Below are 18,727 nucleotides of genomic sequence, written 5' to 3' on the forward strand. Positions count from 1 at the left end.
ATGGAAAACTTATTTATTGTGCTGTCATCTGCAAAGAGTTTCTGACATGCAAGCTGAAATGGTGAGGCACCCTTGTCTTCCACGCACTAATCCTTTCATTCTGAAATGGTCTCAGAATTTAAGTCCATCGATCTCCTTGTGTTCTTTTCAGAACCTAAGAATCAGGAAGAGAGGATTCTTCATACCTTGGATGTGCTTCAGCAGCTCAGATACTTCGACAGAACAAAGCCCTTTAGAAAGACCAAAAGGCTTTCTTTGCCCCATGGAAGGAAATAAAAAAAAGTTTATTCTATCTTTAAGCAAACCATTCCATGTTGGCTGTTCTGTGGTATTACATTTTGTTACATCCAACATGGCAAGGAGAATCTAGGCAAAGTGAAGACACATTCCACTAGGGTCTTTTCCTCTTCTGTAACATTTTTTTGAAAGTGGTGCACGCTAGATATTTTCTAGAGATAGCAACTTGGTTTTTGGTCCATACATTTACAAAGCACTACAAACTAAATGCTTTTTTGAGATGCAGAGCAAGCTTTGCTAGAACCATTCTCCAGGGGCTCCTGGACCCTTATCCTTCCTCCTCCTAGGTTGGGTAAGCTTTGGGAATCTACTCATATGCCAGTAAGGCAGTATTTTCTGTTGAACATAGTACAGTTCTGCAAGTTCCACTTATCTGCTGTAACAGTAAATGTTCGTTGCACACACTACCTTTACTGGTAGTACTCTCCCACCATCCCTCTTTTTCTTGGATGTATGTAGTTTTTTGTTGGTGGTTGCTGCTGTTATTTTGTTAATCAGCTTTTGTTGTGTGGCTCTGTTGTCTTTGGTTTGGATCAGTAGGTGTTCACAAAGTTTGTGTTTTCCATTTGCTGTTCCTGTGGGGCCCTAGAAGAGAACTGAAGGGCTGCTGCCTGTGAATAGTGAAGGACCATCCTGTTCTCTCAGCTGATTGTTTCTTCACATCCACAGACATGCAGAAGGAGGAGTCTGAGGCTCTGAGAGAGTGCCAGAGAGAGAGAGGGTAGTATGACACTACAACCCGAATGCCAATAAGGCACTGTGTTCTATGAACATGTACTGTTTACAGGTAACTGGAACTTAAGCAACTGTACTTTTTTATTCCACTTATGGGTGCCTAGTGATTTATACAATTTAAGTGCTATTTTATTCAGTTTTATTTTTTACAGTTTGTTTAAAAAAAGACTGCATTTACACTGTAATTTGGCTGTTCCTGCTTCACCAAAGTATTTTTATCTGATGTAGTAGTTTCCTCTGCTCTGTCTTAATTTTGCTGCCATTTTATAAGTTTTCCAGCTAACATTTAGATGTGTTAGTGTCTAAGAACCAGTGGCTATAGCTCAGTGACAAGTAATTACATTGCTGCTGTATTCTGGAAGTAAGCTTTTTTGGCTTAATTTTGGCTATTCTGTTGTTTTTTTCCCCTCTGCTGGGATAACCATCCCTGGGTGCCATTCCATACAGTGCTGCATTAGGTAAATGCAGGCTCTTCCATTGTGAAAGTCCCTACAAATGAACCTAGACATTCTCTCAGCCACTGAGACTATAGCTGTATTCATGCATTGCCTCGTGCCTGGTACTATTTTAGATAACAGGAACTAATCTTATTTATCTTATCTTTATTATTTTTCCCCATCTTGCACTTCAGATATTAGCCATTTTAAATAAGTTCTTAAGCCACATTCTCATAATATTACTTATTCCTTTTGTACTACAGGTGCAATCAGTAAAAACAAAATGAAAACTTCAGCAAAGCTAGACCTTCCACTGAGTTACCTCCTAAACCTCTTGTATCAGAGGCACATGGGATATATGCAAATGATTCTTATGAACATCAGGTGTTTCAACTAATTGGCGATTCTGAATGCCCATGACTTGTTTCGTCGTTTTAATGGAGTTTTCATTTTTTTACTGACTGGTTTTTCAGTGACCTCCTCACTCATTGTTTTATTTTGTACTACAGATACAAGAAATATAAGTATCTAAGCCACATTCATGTAATATCAAAAATATATTGTTTTCATTGAATTACTATGTATTTAAACTATTTTAAAATCATTTAACATCACATTTCTTTACTGTATTATTTGATTAAAATGGATGATTGTTGAGCTTTTTTGTCCTCAGGCAGTGTTATAATTACCGGAGTCTCACAATGAATTACTGCTTAGCTCATCGTTGTCTGTGTGGACCTCCAAGTAATTAACCAAATTAAAGGAAGACACAGCGCTAGAGAGCAAATCCAATTTACATTGTCTTAAAAGTGTTCAGTGAAGCTTACAAATAACATGTGAGCAACACACACCATCACTGCATTATATACAAATACACAAACTATCATATGACCTAGGGAATCTAGGCCCCAGAGTGAATCAAACACTAAAACACTTATTATCACTAGCACAATAAAAGGTCACCAGGTAATTAACCACTCTAAAACTAGTGCACCTAAACATCCTTCTAACAAAACTTTACTTGTGATTGACTCCATTGTCTGACACAAACTCAACTGTCATGAAGCTAGACAAAGAGAGGGTGACAGTGGATTGCCTTTCTAGAGCCTAGAGCTCCATCTTGTCAATGATCCTAAAGACCATTAAGTAAAACAAATATGATCATGACATGGTAGTGGTTCATGTGACATCTTGACACACAAAATCCTGAGGGGATATACACAGACATGGCAGAGCTCACCATGCATGCCATAATATAGGTAAGATCTTGGTTGTGATTGGAATCCTTCCATCTCCTTAAATTATATCAACATGCAAGGAAAAGATTATAGGGATACCTGTACTTGAGCTGTAGGTTACACACAAAAATTCCTTGATTTCATAAATGAAAAAAACTACATTGACTAAACATGGACTAAATTGCCAAAGAAACCATAACAGAACAAAATACTCTTGACCTGGTACTTATCAATATGGCATCAGTCACTTTATTTCTCTGGTACCCAATTTTCTAGTAAATCCAGTCACAAACTGGTTACATTTGGCTTCATAATTTCCAGACAGTTAAATGTACATATCACAGTGTTCAGAGACTTCAAACTTACACACCTTCTACAGTTCTATAATGAAGTCTCTAAATTCAAGTTTAACTGCATTACCAAAGTACTGACACAGCAAGAAGTTGTGTTAAATTATGTGTACACCTGGATAAATGCATTTACCTGACAGTCCCTACCAGAGAAACAAAATGAGAAGTTTAAAAGTAAATCAGCCTGGGGATCCACATGTATAAATGAAATACATTAAAAGAAAAAAAAGCTTCTTAAATTATATAGCAAAAAAGAAAAAACTCATTTCAAGGTAAAAATTAAAAAGCCATTAAAAGAACTAAAAAAAACACCATCAGGAAAATGAAGACATACAGTGAACTTAAACTAGTATTTGCTAAAAACATTTACAAATCTTTCTTTAGCTACATTAGGAAACAAAGAAATAACACCCAGTATTGCTCAAAACTTATCCAGAATGGCATTACCTTTGTAGATCCAATAAATGTAGCCTACATTTTAGCAAACAATTTCAGTGCATATTTCACCCCCGAAACAACTGTAAAGCCCATATGTCCCACATAATCTCAAATGCTCTATCTATAATAACCAAAGAGCACTTGGTAAAGGTACTCTCCAAAATGAAAAATATATTATCTTTGAGGCCTGATAATATATCCCCATTGCCTAATGAACATTGGACTCACTCCTACAGCTATTCAGCTTGATCCTAGCCACTGTTTTTCTCATTGAAGTATGTCCCGCAGCTGTTGTGATGCCACTGACCTGAGAAATCTACACAACCAATACCCTAACTAATCTCATCTGTAAAACCATAGAATGTATTTTAACTGACTTAATTAATTGAGATAGTAAAAATGTTATAAGGCTTGACCCATATCAGTTTGGCTTTAAGGGTAGAGTCTGTCTAATGAATCTAGTCATTCTCTTTGAGAGAGTAACTCGAGCTGTGGACATTCAGCAAATTTGTTGAGGGATAGCACTCGTTTAGTAATTGCGACAGGTGATTCCTCAGCAAACATGAAGGTTGACCAGTAGTCTTCCTCAGGGCTCTGGGCAGGGAACTCTACTATTCAGCATATACTTAGCAGAATTCAAATTAGGATCTCTGGCTAGTCAAATATGCTGACAATTGCAGACTTGGGTCTTCCTCAAGTCCCCCTCTGATATGCAGAAGCTCAAACTGGAACTCGCACACACCAACAATTGGAGCTCAAAAAAACAGGTAGATGTTGAAAAGTGCAATATCATTGTATTTGGTAAACAATCCTTTCATCTGTCTTTTAAGTATAGACAACATACCTCACTTTAAAATGAAAGTGTGATGAGAGGCCTTTGAACATGGGTCGGTAATGCCCTTGACTTTAACCATCACATTGCAACAGTGGTTAGGAAATGCTTTTGCCTGTCACAGATTATTGCAAAAAAATATTATTTATTTTTTTTATCTAACATTTGTTTACGGGAAAGTCTGACTTGGAACAAAGCCAATTTTCAGCAGAGACCCAGGGAGAAATGCTCCAGACGCATGTCTTTGTAATGTGGGAGGAAACCGGAGCATCCAGAGGAAATCCACATGAATGCATGGAGGACATGCAGACTCCGCAGAGAAGGCACTCCAGCCGAGAATCGAACTGGAGAACCTCTTGCTGTGAGGCAGCAACGCTACTGCTGTACAACTGTGCTATATTTCATCTAGATCAAAGGAAGTTCTTACCCATCTGTATTCCACACTGATAAGACTTGTATCAAATACATTTCCCCTTTGGCTATGTATCTTACTAAGCATGTCAAGCAATAATAAAGAACCCAGAGGTTCCTAACCAAAAATATCACAGGATTAAAAGACAAGAGCTACCAGGAGGAGATGGCAGCTCTTTCCATAGTGTTTATGGGTCTCTTATAAACTCCTTATATGCTACTGTGCCTAGCCTTTTGGGCCATTAGGGATGCAGTAGTCCAAGACCTCTTATCTGCACAAATCAAAAAGTCCCACTAACACTAAAACCAGAGATCTAAACTTGCTTTAGCAAATAAAACTCTGTGGAGAAAGATATTAGCCATGCAGTGCTTACCCATTCCCTGAAACAAATTTCCATTCCAAATTAACGCATCAACACCTATGTGGCCTGGAATGTTGCACCTTGTATAGCCTGTACTCATCCTTGCATTCCAGAGCATTTTCTAAAAATATCAACTCAAAAAGCATAATATAATCCACTCTTTTCTACTGCAGGACATCCTAGATTAACAATCCTGTGTCGTTTTATTAGAAATCCTTGCCCTTTCTATTTCTAGTATAAGCTGGTAAGTCACTTAGTTAAAAAGTCAGACTGATGAAAGGTCTGGATGCTATAAGGAGCTATGGGTGTTAACTGGAAGAATACAAAAGATGCTATAGGCTTGAATGAGTTAAGCAACGTGGCGCACACTTTCTTCAGAATGGAGTTGGACAAGTGGATGAGTATCCACAAATACACCCCTGGTATGACTGGCCTGTTGCTCCTTGAAAAAGGAAGCAAGCTGTAAGGGTGGGTACTGGCAATGCATAAATGTTACTGTCCCAGTAGCCTTGTAATATTCTATTATTCTCTGATTTCTTGGACTTAGTATAAAAGTAGAAGGGATATGAGGCTATAGGCTTGAATGAGTCAAGCTGACACACACTTTTCAAAAAGGAGTTGGACATACGATGGGTATCTGCAAATACATCCTTGGTATGACTGGCATGTTACTCCTTGAAAAAGGAAGCAAGCAGTAAGGGTGGCTACTGGTGAGGCATAAACGGCCAGTGAACCCAGTTGCCTTGTAATATTCTATGATATCTTGGAATTAGTATAAAAGTAGAAGGGATGTAGGGCACAGCCCCTGACATTGGGAGCTGAAGGGAAGCAAAACGCCATAAAATAGTGCTTATTATGAAGTTTTTAAAAGTTTTATATGTTGATACCTGACTTAAGTCTTACAATGTCAGGGAGTTGTCATCGTGCGACTCTCTCTGTTATGTCTACTGTGGAGTCAAAGTACTCTACCACTTCAGTGCAAGAACAATAATTGATGTCTGACCGCTCATGGATATGCCTCTTATATTTACTGTAGTCAAGTAGAAAAGTGACCAAAGTACTCAGCTGTAGCTTGATGATGTCAAAGAGAGAGAGAGACACACACACACACACACACACACACTGCAGCCACCTGATAAGCTGTATCTATGATAGGTTTAACAGCAATTATGTAATTGCCTCATTTTGTTCACTCCCAAAATACCACATTATCTCCTTACACCTCTGATGTTTGACTGTAATAACTGTAAATGAAATTGCTGTCACAGGAATGTATTTCAGTGGGTCTACTTTTTAAACTTGAAGTTTCAAAACTTCGAACTTCATCGAAGTTTACATTGCAATCAGAGGTATAAAGAGATAATGTGGCTATTTTGGGGGTGAACAAAACAGGAGACCGTTACATAATTGCTGTTAACCCTATTGCTGCAGTCTGCACCAAAATATCCTAAAAGCATGTAAAAAAAAGATGGTGGGGTTCATATGTTTTCTTTCAGCTTGCCACAGAATGGATAAAATGCTGTGTTGTTTGAATTGCGGCCCATGGGCCACCAGTTGAACATTAGATTGTCTCTTGCCTATGTTCTTTAGAACTTTATAAGCTCTCATATATATATATATATATATATATATATATATATATATATATATATATATATATATATAAAACTATAACTGCTATGAGCTACCTTCAGTTCTTCTCACCACTTTAAGTGGGTCACATCTTGCATGATTGTATTATAGTAATTTCAGCTAGATAGAGGCTCGTATTGATTTATTGTTTGTATTTTTCTTCAGAGATGTTCATTTAAACCTTAAAAAGTTATGAAACTGTGACTGTGGCAGGCTATTTGCCAGTCTTATTACCACAATGTTCGGTGCTTAAGGCTGTTTACCCAGTTTTCCTCTTTTTGACCGGGATAGCAACAGCAGACACAAAAAGTATGAGAAAATGAATAAAATGGTTAAATATGACTGAGAAGAGTTTTCAAATGAGACCAAGATCTCAAGAAATAAAAATCTGCCTTTTGCCTTTGAGTGCTGGCATTGGATCTGTCTCCTTTATGAACCAGATTAAGTGGGTAATCAAAGAATGAATGAATACAAATCTGAAGTATTTTTAATGATAACTATTTTTTGTGGTCTCCTTCGACCTCGCTGTTGGCTTGGCCCCCAGTACCCAACACCCACACGAGTGTACCAGCTATTGTTCCTTTGATTTCATTTGTGCCATTTGGTGAGGACTGAATTGTGTAGCTAATATCATGGAACACACTAACTCAGAGGCAATAATTTCAGTTGATGTTTGGATCTGAGCTGAGGCAGCATCCAACTGCAGATTCTTTAATTAATATTTGGTCAAAGCATATCTGAATATGTAACTTGAGAGGGGCACTTAGCCATTTAAAAATCACTGCCTTAATGTCCATTAATTGTAGTGGCTTAGCACTAATGGTTAAGACTGCAAATTGCTAAAAAGTTTCATCCTGTACTTTTGAGAGTAATTTCCTCAGTATCCTTTCATGGACTGAGCAGATAAGCAAATGGTGGTCTTGGATCACTATTAGAAAGAGGAACTTCTGCCTAATGTTATTTGCAGCAGAATAACAGACTTGGTAAGTCTATGGCTATAGATCATTTAGTGAAGATAGATTTTTAATGCTAGGAATGTTGAATTTCTGTTTTGTAGAGACTGGAGATAAAGATCAGAAGTGGAATATAATTGTTGCATTAAAATCCCTAGTCATCTGGCACCTTATAAGGTGCCCTTTATAAATCTTGGTATTATTGTCGCAAGTAAAATAAATTGGATGAAGAACTTTTCAAGCTTTGATCATACCTCTGAACTTTTCCCTTCTCACTTACCCTTGCTGTGTATAAATTAATGTTTTAAATGTAATTACAACTCTTTGTAAGCATACTATTGAATGAGTGGCCTAAGCATATCATTTAATTACTTGTCACTGAGTAAATATGTGAAATATCTGCAGATATTGTGTTCTATAAAAATAAAGCATTCTGTTCTAGTCAAATACTTGCATGTGATAATTGCAGACAACTTGTTCTTTAAAATAATTAAAAAAAAAAAAAAGTTTTCTTCTTGCCTTCTGCTGTGACACTGATGCTAGTATATTGAGGTCAATGTTTGTAATTCTGTTCAAATTATACTACTGCATTATTTTCCACTGAGCCAGGACAAATGTGGCTGTACATCAGATTCCTCAATGGGTAATGCTTTTAGAAGTCAAAATCATGAAGTTTGGGTGAAATGCTCTCTTATGCTGTGTTTGCTAGTAGAGTTAATTGTAATTCACTCCATTGCTTTCTCGAGACTTATTGCAGTGCACTGAGTTTATTAGCAGTAACTTTATAATGTTTGAGTTTCAAATGTTAAGCTGTTGTGTGTTTCAATTTTTCACAGGCCCTTCGATGCATCTTCTGAGGGTTACAACAAATGGGAATTCATGTCGTCTCATTTTTGGGACGAAGACCCACAAGGTGTTTGGATGCTGGAGATAAAGAACAAAGGATATTCCAAGAACACTGGTAAAGGCCATGAGTAGCTTGTATGTTGACCTCACTTAACGAGGTGGCACCAGTGAGGCTGACTCACTTCACAGTTCATTTTGTTATTCCATTACAGTTACAGAATGTTACATGTTTTCTGTTGCAGTAGGAACAATGCAGGTCTTCACAATGTTGTTGTCCATGAATCGCAGTCCAGAGTCACATACAGGAAATGAAATGCTTATTCTAAATATTTTAGCAAGTTGTTACTATGGTAGCATACCAAATGTAAATTCTTAGAACAGTGATACTACCAGTATGCTGGAAGTTCTCCTTTGCAGTCGTCTTCAGAGGGAGTCACTGAAATAGTAAATTATAAGATTTGTGGATTTGTTCGCCTTATTTGCTTCTTCTCTTAACCATTAATTATAAAAGCAGTGGCATTTTCTGTGTGAAGAACCAGTCCAGTTTCACACTGGGTACAGACACTAAAGGTGCCGAAGCTCCTATATTTATCCTGCATTCTTACTTGTCCTCTTTGGTTCTCATTGTTTGTTTGTTTGTTTTTTTTTGGGGGGGGGGGGGGCTTGTGTTACATTTCCCTTTTATGCTAATTTGTGTTAATATATCTTATTTTTCATTCCTGATAATTTCCAGTTATTTTCAAGAATGATAAAAGTCCAGTAATGGCAGCTAAATTAATAATTGCAAAATGCAAATAGCCATTTCTTATTTTGAGTGTCTGTGTTTATACTGTATAGGCCTGAACATGGTAAATGTGAGCACTGTAGCAAATTTGATCAGGCTACTAAACTATGAAGACATAATACTGAAGTTCCTTCTTGACTGAAAATCAACTCAGATCATTAGCAAAAAACAGTCAAGTTCAGGTCATAGTGTATGAATGAATCTGCTAAGATTAGAAACATTATAAACAAATTATGCAAAAGAGGTTCTAAACTCTACTATCTCTGGTGATTACTTTTGAGGCTAGCCACTTATTTGAATTTACTCAAGGGTATGAAATTAGGTTCTTCAGGGCCTGAGGAGCCCTTGCCAGTAACATTGGTGCCTTTACAATATACACTTAAGCAAGCACCACATCTTTACCAATGAAGCACGTTCCATGCATAGTCATGGAAGTTAAGGAATACTCTGTTTGTTTGGAGGAGCCTGCTTTTATTATTTTGTCTATGGCTCAAGCCTCACATTCCAGAAGGATTAGTTCCCCTTCTCTGGTAGTATCTCCTACAGTTATAACTGATAGGACCCAGTAGATCAAAACAGTTGAGACCACCTGCACCAAGAGGCCAGTCACTAGTGGAGTCCCTCAGGGCTCGGTACTGGGCCTGCTCCTTTTTGGCATCTGTTTTCTGAAATAGAAGCAAATGCTAAAGGTTTATGGCTGACTGAGTTTGCAAGCTGGAGGTTATCATCGACTCCACTGTAGACACTAGCATTCTTCAAGAAGGTCTGTCCATGACTTTGGCACCATTTGTTAGTCAGAGTCTTAAACTCAATGCCTAGAAATGCATAATTGTACCCTTTGGGGAAGTCAACCATCCCCGCTAATTACCATGTTGATATTACGCCCCTAAGAGTTGACCCAGTGGACAGGGCTCTGGATACGCAAGTAAACAGTAGTCTTTCCTTCAACCACCATGTGGCCACAGTGGTGAGGAAATCCTTTTATGTTGTGCAACTTGTAAGTAAAGGTATGGCATCTAGGTCCAAAGAGGTCATTTTCCAAGTGTACTCTACCCTTATCAGACCAATTATAGAGTGCAGTGTTCCATTTGGTATGTACCTGAACAGGCATATGCAGCAACTAGAGCAACCTCAGAGGTTTCTTACAAAAAGAACATGAGGCCTCGCAAACCTGCCTTATTCAGAGCTTCTTAAAGCCCTTTCCCTCTGCTCAGTCTCCTATAGATTGTTGAGGGGTGATCCATGCCTGGCTTACAAAGCATCCACAAACCCCATACTTGTGAGTCTCCTACATATTTGTAAGTAAGAGTACCAGAAATACAAGGTCTGGGGACCTGAATTTTGTCTGTGACTTAAACATGTTGGAGAGACAGATGTGTCTCAGAGACTGCTCCTCCTTTGGAACAGGCTTCCCATACATATGAAACAGAGTTCATCTATTACCCAGTTTAAGCACAACCTAAACCAATGGATGGGGAATAGAAATTACACCAAACCTGGCACCCATGTCCATTATGGACAGAGGTAGCTATAAATGCCTAGCCCTCAATGTCCTATTTGGATACAGGACTTTGTTGTTGTTTTGTGAAAAGTTGGCTAGGCTTAAAAAGGCCCCCTTGGTTAACCTAGTATCAATCTATGAATCTGCAAGAAGCTACTGGAGGAGATTGCTTCAGTATCTGGAGAGAAAAAATAATCAGGATTGATATTAAACCGCTTCAGAAACTAGAGTATGTCCAGGTTCAGACTGCTGCAGCTGGGAACCCACATCATTATCAGTGAAGGCTCACAAAATGTGATGTTTTTTGAGAGGAAGAAACCCCGTCTTTCTTGGCATTTCTTTTCTCAGTATAATCCTTCATATGATGAAGGGATCTTCTTCAAACTCTTCTGGCTAATTTTAATGAGAGGGTTAATACCATGCTACATAACACTTGGCCAGTCATATAGTTCCTCCTCTAAAAGAAGCATTCATAGATGTTGAAAATTCTGGAATCTTTAGGGAGGATCCTGCCAACCTTTTAAAGACTTATGGAAACTGAACTCTCTCCATCTATATATTCAGCTATTTGGGCATATATCTGCACGAGTCTACTTCATTTAAACGAAAAACCACTTCACCGAAATGAAATTCAGCCAGACTAAATCACCGAAAAAATTAAATTCAGCCAGACTAAATCACTGAAAAACCACTTGATCGACTTTCAAATCACTGTATTTCCATTTAGGGAACTACAAGTACTGAAGTAACATCTGTCGCTTTAGTTTTTCGGAAATATTCACAAGAGCGGGTTTCGCTATACACTGTCTAGTGCAGATCAGAAGTTATGGTTGATAATGTCAGCAACGCTCCTGGAGTTCTAGGAACAGTGTACAACACTGTCATATCACAACGAAATAGAGATGCTTGTTATTGATGGTTTCATTTATCATTTAGGAAGGACAAGGAACAGCCGCAAATACTAGGGATGTTAAGTATAAAATAGCAGACAAATGCAGAGGTAGAGCTGTAACAACTGTAGTGGCTGACGGGGAATGCTTAGGGAAATCTGTTGCGCACAGCCATGCAGGTGACCCAGGTGAAATTCAGAAATACAGTTTGTAATGAGTTCAGACAAAGAGCTAGATTAAGCAAAGACACTGCATGCCTACTGGTGGATGACACTTTTTAGCGTCTACCTCATTAGATACTATGCATGCCCTACCCCCTAGAAAAGCTCTGTTACAACAAGTAGGTCATGTGAGATGGAAAGTATTTCATAAAGAAAAAGATGCAAATGTAACATTAGATAATATAGATTTCAGTCACTATCCTTTGAAAAGTGGTACATTTGTCAGCAAAACTTTGAGTGATAGCACTACAGGAACGACAGTAGTTGTGTTTACTACTCCTAACAATCTGTATGATTTAAGCCAGGCACATATATGGCTTATGGACGACACTTTCTTTTGTAAAGGTGTATGCTGTTGATAGCTTTATTCTGTCCATGGATTAGTTAAGTTTGGAAGTCATAGTAAAGCTATACCATTGATATTTTGCTTAATGTCTAAAAAGTCTTTGAAATCTTACAATTACATGTGGCATGGTATCTTCTATTTATTATCTGAACATGGGTTTCTAGCTATAGTTAGATATGTGTTGTCTGACTATGAAATTGTTGCAATGAAAAGTGTCCGTCTCAATGTCAGTGGTGCTATTGCTAAAGGTTGTTTATTTCATTTTGGCCAAAACTTATGGCAAAAGGTGCAGGAACTTGGACGTTGTGCTTTATACAGTAGTAATGTCAGTTTCCAATTGAATGTAAAAAGTTTAGTTGCATTAGCATTTCTTGAAGATGAACTTGTCTGAAACATTCCAAATGCTTAAGGGCAGTTTCCCAACAAAAGGAAGAGAATTACTCCTCTATTTTTCTGACTGGTATATCCATGGAAAATTAAGGAAATTTAATACCAGAACTGCTTCATCTTTACAGGTTCCACCTTTATTTCCAGTGTCATTCTGGAATATTGCGGAGTTGAATTAACTGTTCCTCCCAAGAACTCAGAACAGCATGGAGGAATGGCATAGATGCCTTAAGTGTATCCTAGATAGTAGAGGTACTGATTTGTCTATTTTGAGGCATCCTGTACAAAGGGAACAGAATAGGGTGGATGAATTCTGCACTCTTATGGCGACTGGTGCCCCCCCCCCTTCTCCAAAGAAACGCAAGTTACTGCAAAGACACTCGCAATTTCAAAGTGTACTAGACAATAAAGACTTGTGCGGCCGTCTATAATTTGTTAAAGCTATTGCCAAACTGCTGAAGATTTAAAGGTAGTAGGTTGCTCACAATGTTTTCTAATCTGTCTTGTAACTTCAATGGTCATAATTTACAAGGGTATCAATTATGTATGTTTGCAGCTCATGGTATGGTATACAAATGTCTGAGTTTTGTTTTAATGATAAGTCTGTGAAGAGAACAATAACGGTAACAGAACTGCGTGCGCTGCTGCAGAAGGAGTTTTGAACACATGGTTTGCTGTTATCGGTGATTTATTTTCTGGAGAGAAGGGTGATGGACATAGAACGGCATCAGTTCCTAAAAAAAATCACTTCTGAGAAATTGTAATTGTACGGGAAGAGTTTGTTTGGTGTTATTGCTCATTTGAGAGTCAGTCGTTGTGTTTGAGTTTAGCATGCATGTTAGTGCTTTGTATGGATTACGGGTAAACTACAGCACAGTTCCACTTAAGTTTGATTTATACTTTGATAGGTTTGCAAATAATTATATGCTGGGAAGAGATGTGATTACGTTACGCTTTAATTTGTTGGAGAGAATTGTACAGGAAGTACAACGGAAGAGGATGCTCAGTATGGACTTGTGAGCAGTTGCAAGGGTACGGCATGGTGCCGTTTGCATTGTCATTGATTTGAGTTTCGGTTATTTAATATTCGGCCAATAGGCGGTCGGTGAAGTGGATTTTCGGCGATTTGCATTGTCTGCGATATGGTCTTGGTTAAATGGGTGTTGGTGAAGTGGTCTTTCATTTAAATGAAGTAGACCCATCTGCATATGTTTTCTACCTATCTAATATGGATAATTCTCTCAGCTTTTTCTTTTTTTTTTTTTTTTTTTGAAGTTTGACTTTGCAGGTGTAAGTCCTGCTGCTTCTGTCATTTCTGGCAAGCCTCGTTTACCTCAAAGGATTATTCATTTTCAGAAAAAGTTGACACTGTTTGGCAGTTATCACACAAGGTTATATATTATATGCATGTTAGATTATTAGGTCATGTTCTGTTTTGCCAGACTACAAATTTATGTCACAGATTCAGGCTACTCTGAGCAATGTGCCTGATACCAAAGACAAAGAAGAGATTTTTGTTTCTAGTTAGCACTGTCAAAACTTTTGAGTCTGTAGACATTGACAGGTCCTCATGACTCTGTAGAAACTATCTCTATGCTAGCAGTGTCAGTTATATCTATTAGAAGACTTGCTAAGGTCAATTGAAGGCCTACACTTTTGATACTGTAAATTACAAACTGTAAATTTATATGAAAAATGAAAGAAAATGTAACCTTATCAGAAAACTTATCTTTCAGCAGTTTTATTATTTCGTAGGAAATACCCAGATGCTCAAAGGAAACTGGAATTTGTCTGACAGCATCCTTTCTCTAAACACTTTAAGCCTGTGTCTAAAAAAGCTCTTGGAAGAAAACATGAGTGAGGTACTAACTTTCAAGACATTTTTAATACTTCTTAATCCCAACAGTTATTCTAAGTAATTGACACTATTTCCTGTAGCAGTAGTAGTAAATCATTCAGTATTTAACCATTCTCCATCATTAACCTTCATTTAGATATATGCTGCCCTATACTTATTCTGAGCCCTACTCCCCAAGGATCTGTTCCGTAAACCCCGGCTCCTTAATGATGAGCTCACAAGTACTTTTCTATTGGAAAGCATGGCGGGTATGTTTCTAAGTTTGCTGTGTTAGCGATCCCTTCACTTCATTTCTTCATGCTTGTGCAACAGTAAAATTGGTGAGAACTGTTAAATACAACTTCAGCAGAAGACAGCTTGTCCCCTACATGGGTGTGTTAGGGAGACTTGCCCCGTGCAAAAAAAAAAAAAAAAATACTTTTGACTTCTATCAGTAGCCTGAATCAAAAACAGCTCAACTTGGCAAACTGAGTTCTGAGTTAAACCTTCAGAACTAGAAGGTGAAAAATTAGGTATAGGATACAAAGGAGATTTTCCATGCTTTTTTCTTTGGAACCTCCACCCAACAAATATTATTTTTAAGCAGTTTTGCTTCATTTTAGGGTAGCAAATGGTATCACTTTAAGGCTAGATTAGAGGTCTTGTATTTCTGAAGCATTTGAGACCTAAATGTGTTCATTTTGTTTATTTATGCAGTAAAAGTAGAACTGCATTATGCATGTGGCACATTCTCTGATTATTCATTTTGAAGAGGATATAAGTACAGTTGTGATATAATTTTCTCTCTTTTTAAGATGGTTTATTTCAATTACGTATTATTAAGGAAGGTTACTTATGTTGGCCCTGACTAATTGCATTTTAAGTTTGATTTTTTCATATTTTCTTCAACAGCGATGCATACAATGTTGTTTTTTTTTTCTGTGGAGCGATATGCAGTATTGCCAAATTTTGTACAACACTAATTCCTTTCCTGTATTTCTTGGCAGATAGCTTATTTACAGTATGCTAGAAGAAGAAAACTGCCACAAAGAAATTTGTTGTAAAACATTTACCAATACCTATGTTAATATATATTTGACTGCTTATTATTTTGTGGAATAATGTTCAGAGCATCCATCCCCCAGTAGAGGCATTAGATACTGCTTGAGAATAATAATAATATCCACTTGTTAACCATCTAGACCCAATGGATACACAGTCACTTTGCAGGGGCAACCCAGGAGCATAGTCTAGTTAAGTGACTTGTTCAAATTCACACAGTAGGCAAATGAGGGCTAGTGGAATTAAACCCTGAACCACAGGAATGACAGCTCACAGCCTTAACCCTCAGTAGCAACTCCCTGTCCCTATTATCCCAAAGACCTACAACATAACTGCACATATTTTATGATGTATTGTTATAGTGACCATTCCCAAAGAAGGTGGTACAGATGTGTGAGAGTATACGTACTGTAACAGTTGATTTTGAGTAGAGGTCACTATAACAGTAAAGCTCCCTCTCACTGTCCACCTTTCTTATACAGGGAAATCTCCTGGCTGCCTGTATTTATTTCAATAATTCTGGAAACCTCTTTGGCAGCTCTCATTTTCATAGGATCATAGGAAGTTACTAGGCTAATGGCCCCAGGGCCCTTACAAGCCTAGCCAACTAAGTTCAACCCGTGTTCCCAAGGGTGTCTGGTTCAAGCAAACTCTAAAATCAACACCTATTGTCCCTGTCCAAGAGAGAGACAGAATCCCCAGGTTGAATTTCCAGTTACCCATCCAGTTGTCCAAATTACACTTAAATAAGGTCATTGGGGGCCTTGTTTAATATGAGTAGGAAGATTGTTTCAAAGGTGGGGCAACCTCTGTCACTCCAGCAAGTTCTGTTGATGTCACATACCAGGTTAAAGTCCTTTGAGCGAGTGATCTGTGTGCGATTTGACTTGCGAATGTGCAGCATTTCCATTAATGATGGGTCAGAGCTTGCTCTATATGCAAAGCATAGATTGTCCCTGAGCAGACTGTATGACAAAGAGTAAAGTAACAATGATTTCAATCTGTCCACATCAGACAGATCTTGAAGACCCTGAATTTTCTTTGTAAGGAGTCATTGTGGTCTGTTCAGTTGTTGTAGATGTTTGGAAAGGAACATACCAAAAGGAGCATTGTACTCTGTCATTGGCCTATTGGCCTGATGAGAGAAAAGTACAGGGGGGTTATAACCCCTTTTTATATATATATATATATATATATATATATATATAGAGAGAGAGAGAGAGAGAGAGAGAGGAAGTGGCCTTACTTATGAGATGAGCAATATAAAATGCCATTCTTACCTCTTTGGAGACATGGTGATTGTAGGTAAGGATGCTGTCGATCTGTGTGCCCAGATCTCTCGCCACCGACTGCATGCTTACATTATTGCTGCTGATGTGGTAGTTTGCAGGAACATCATCTTTGCTGAAGGGGATTGATGATGCATTTTTTTGCATTAAGTTTAAGACCATGACTTTGGCACCAGTCATTAGTCTGTGTAAAACCTTTTTGAAGTATGTTGACATCTCTAGGGGTTTCAGTGATCATTCCCAGTTTGTAGTCATCTGTAAACTTTGTCAGCCACAGTCCAGTTTTAGCCTGTACCTCAGAGAAGAAGTAGATTCCGGACAGTAGGGGTCCCAGAACTGATCCCTGTGGAACACCACTGGTTATATGTGTATGCTGGAGGAGGTGGAGTCTTCTATTTCGACTGTATGAGTTCTGTCAGTGAGCCAGTTTGCAACCCACCTGACAATACATGGGTTGATATCCAGGTGGGTGAATTTCTGAATGATGTCTGAGTGGGGGATTGTGTCAAAGGCCTTGGCTAAGTCTAGGTAGGTTGTATGCACAGATTTGCCCTCATCTAGGGTTTTGCTGACTGTCTTGAAGAAGTCCACCAAGTTGAACTGGCATGATCTCCCCTTGACAAAGCCAAACTGGGTGGTGTTGAGCATTTGGAGATTTCCTATATCTTTGTTAATAAGGTCTATGATGAGTCTTTCCATGGTTTTGCAGATAAGGCTGGTCAGGTTAATGGGGTCTATAGTTCTCAGGGTCCATGGATTCACCCCCTTTTTGCAAAGAGACGACAGTAGCTGTTTTCTGTTTCGGTGGGACGATGGCAATGCTTAGGCTGCGATTGAAAATCGTGCCCAATGGTGATGCTAATTCTTGTTTAAACCCATGTAGAACACAGCCCAGGATGTTGTCTGGTCCCATAGAGGCTGTATTTTTGGCCTTGGAGAGGGCATTTAAGACCTACTCCTCAGAGATACTAGGTGGGGGGACAGGTGTTAGGGATGCTCTGGAGTATATGTGGCAGGGACAGGGGGAGTGAAGTTTTCACTGAACCTGTCAGCCAGCAAGTTTGCTGTATCCACAGGTTCTGCACATGTACCATTAACTTACAAGTTCAGTGCAAATCTGGGCCTTACCTTTGAGGTTACGGATGTAACTAAAGAACTCCTTGTGGTTATCCTTAGTTAAGGAAGCTAATTTGGATTTGTAGTCAGCATGGGAGGACTTCACTAGGAGCCTTATTTGCTTGTTTAAGTTGAGGAGGGAGTGTTTCCAGTTTTGAGACCATTCCTTCCTACTCTGAGACAGCAATCTCTTTCTTCTATTGTGTGGCCTATTAATGGCAGTTGTCCACCTGGCAGGTTTGTTTTTCCTTGAAAATCTTGGTTTGGTTTATCAGGTATGGCAGAGTCAATACAATTGTACAGGTGCTCGTATAAAGCATTGGTGAAAAACTCAGTATAGGTGCCTGTTCCATCAGTGGGCAGAGGGGCTATGAAGCTATTTATGCTGTCATGTAAGAGGTTGTAATTGGTCTTGGAGAAGTTTTTTTAGTCTAGTTGTTGCTATGGGGGGGGGGGGATCTTGTGTTATAGTTAGTTCTAGCGAGACTGATTTGTGGTCAGATCTGACACTGAATTAATGAAAAATAAATTACTGCAGTTTTCTGTCTTGTCATGATTTATACCCTTTCCATTTTTTATTTTTCTACAATATAGAAGTGGCAGTTCTATTATTACTTTTATAGTGGCATTTTTACAAATCTATTTTATAGTTCTAAAGAAGTCAAAATGGTGTTGATAAAGCCTGCAAAACTTACCGGTTAGTGGACTTTAAATTGCAGCCTTATTTTCATATTCCATAAGAATATTGCTGGATTGCAGACAC

General features: G+C 38.4%; 1 protein-coding gene across 1 annotated transcript in view; it reads left to right on the forward strand.

The window, feature by feature from the left end:
• The window catches only part of PCSK4 (proprotein convertase subtilisin/kexin type 4), a 1,808,619-nt gene that overhangs the window by 1,554,751 nt on the left and 235,141 nt on the right, over positions 1-18,727 (forward strand). The window contains exon 15 of the mRNA XM_044054831.1: positions 8,522-8,646. Within this exon, the coding sequence (XP_043910766.1) occupies positions 8,522-8,646 (125 nt within the window). The remainder of the gene's footprint in view (positions 1-8,521; positions 8,647-18,727) is intronic.

Source organism: Protopterus annectens, chromosome 13.part0, assembly GCF_019279795.1.
Source record: "Protopterus annectens isolate FY-2018-M chromosome 13.part0, PAN1.0, whole genome shotgun sequence".
Lineage (NCBI taxonomy): Eukaryota > Metazoa > Chordata > Ceratodontiformes > Protopteridae > Protopterus > Protopterus annectens.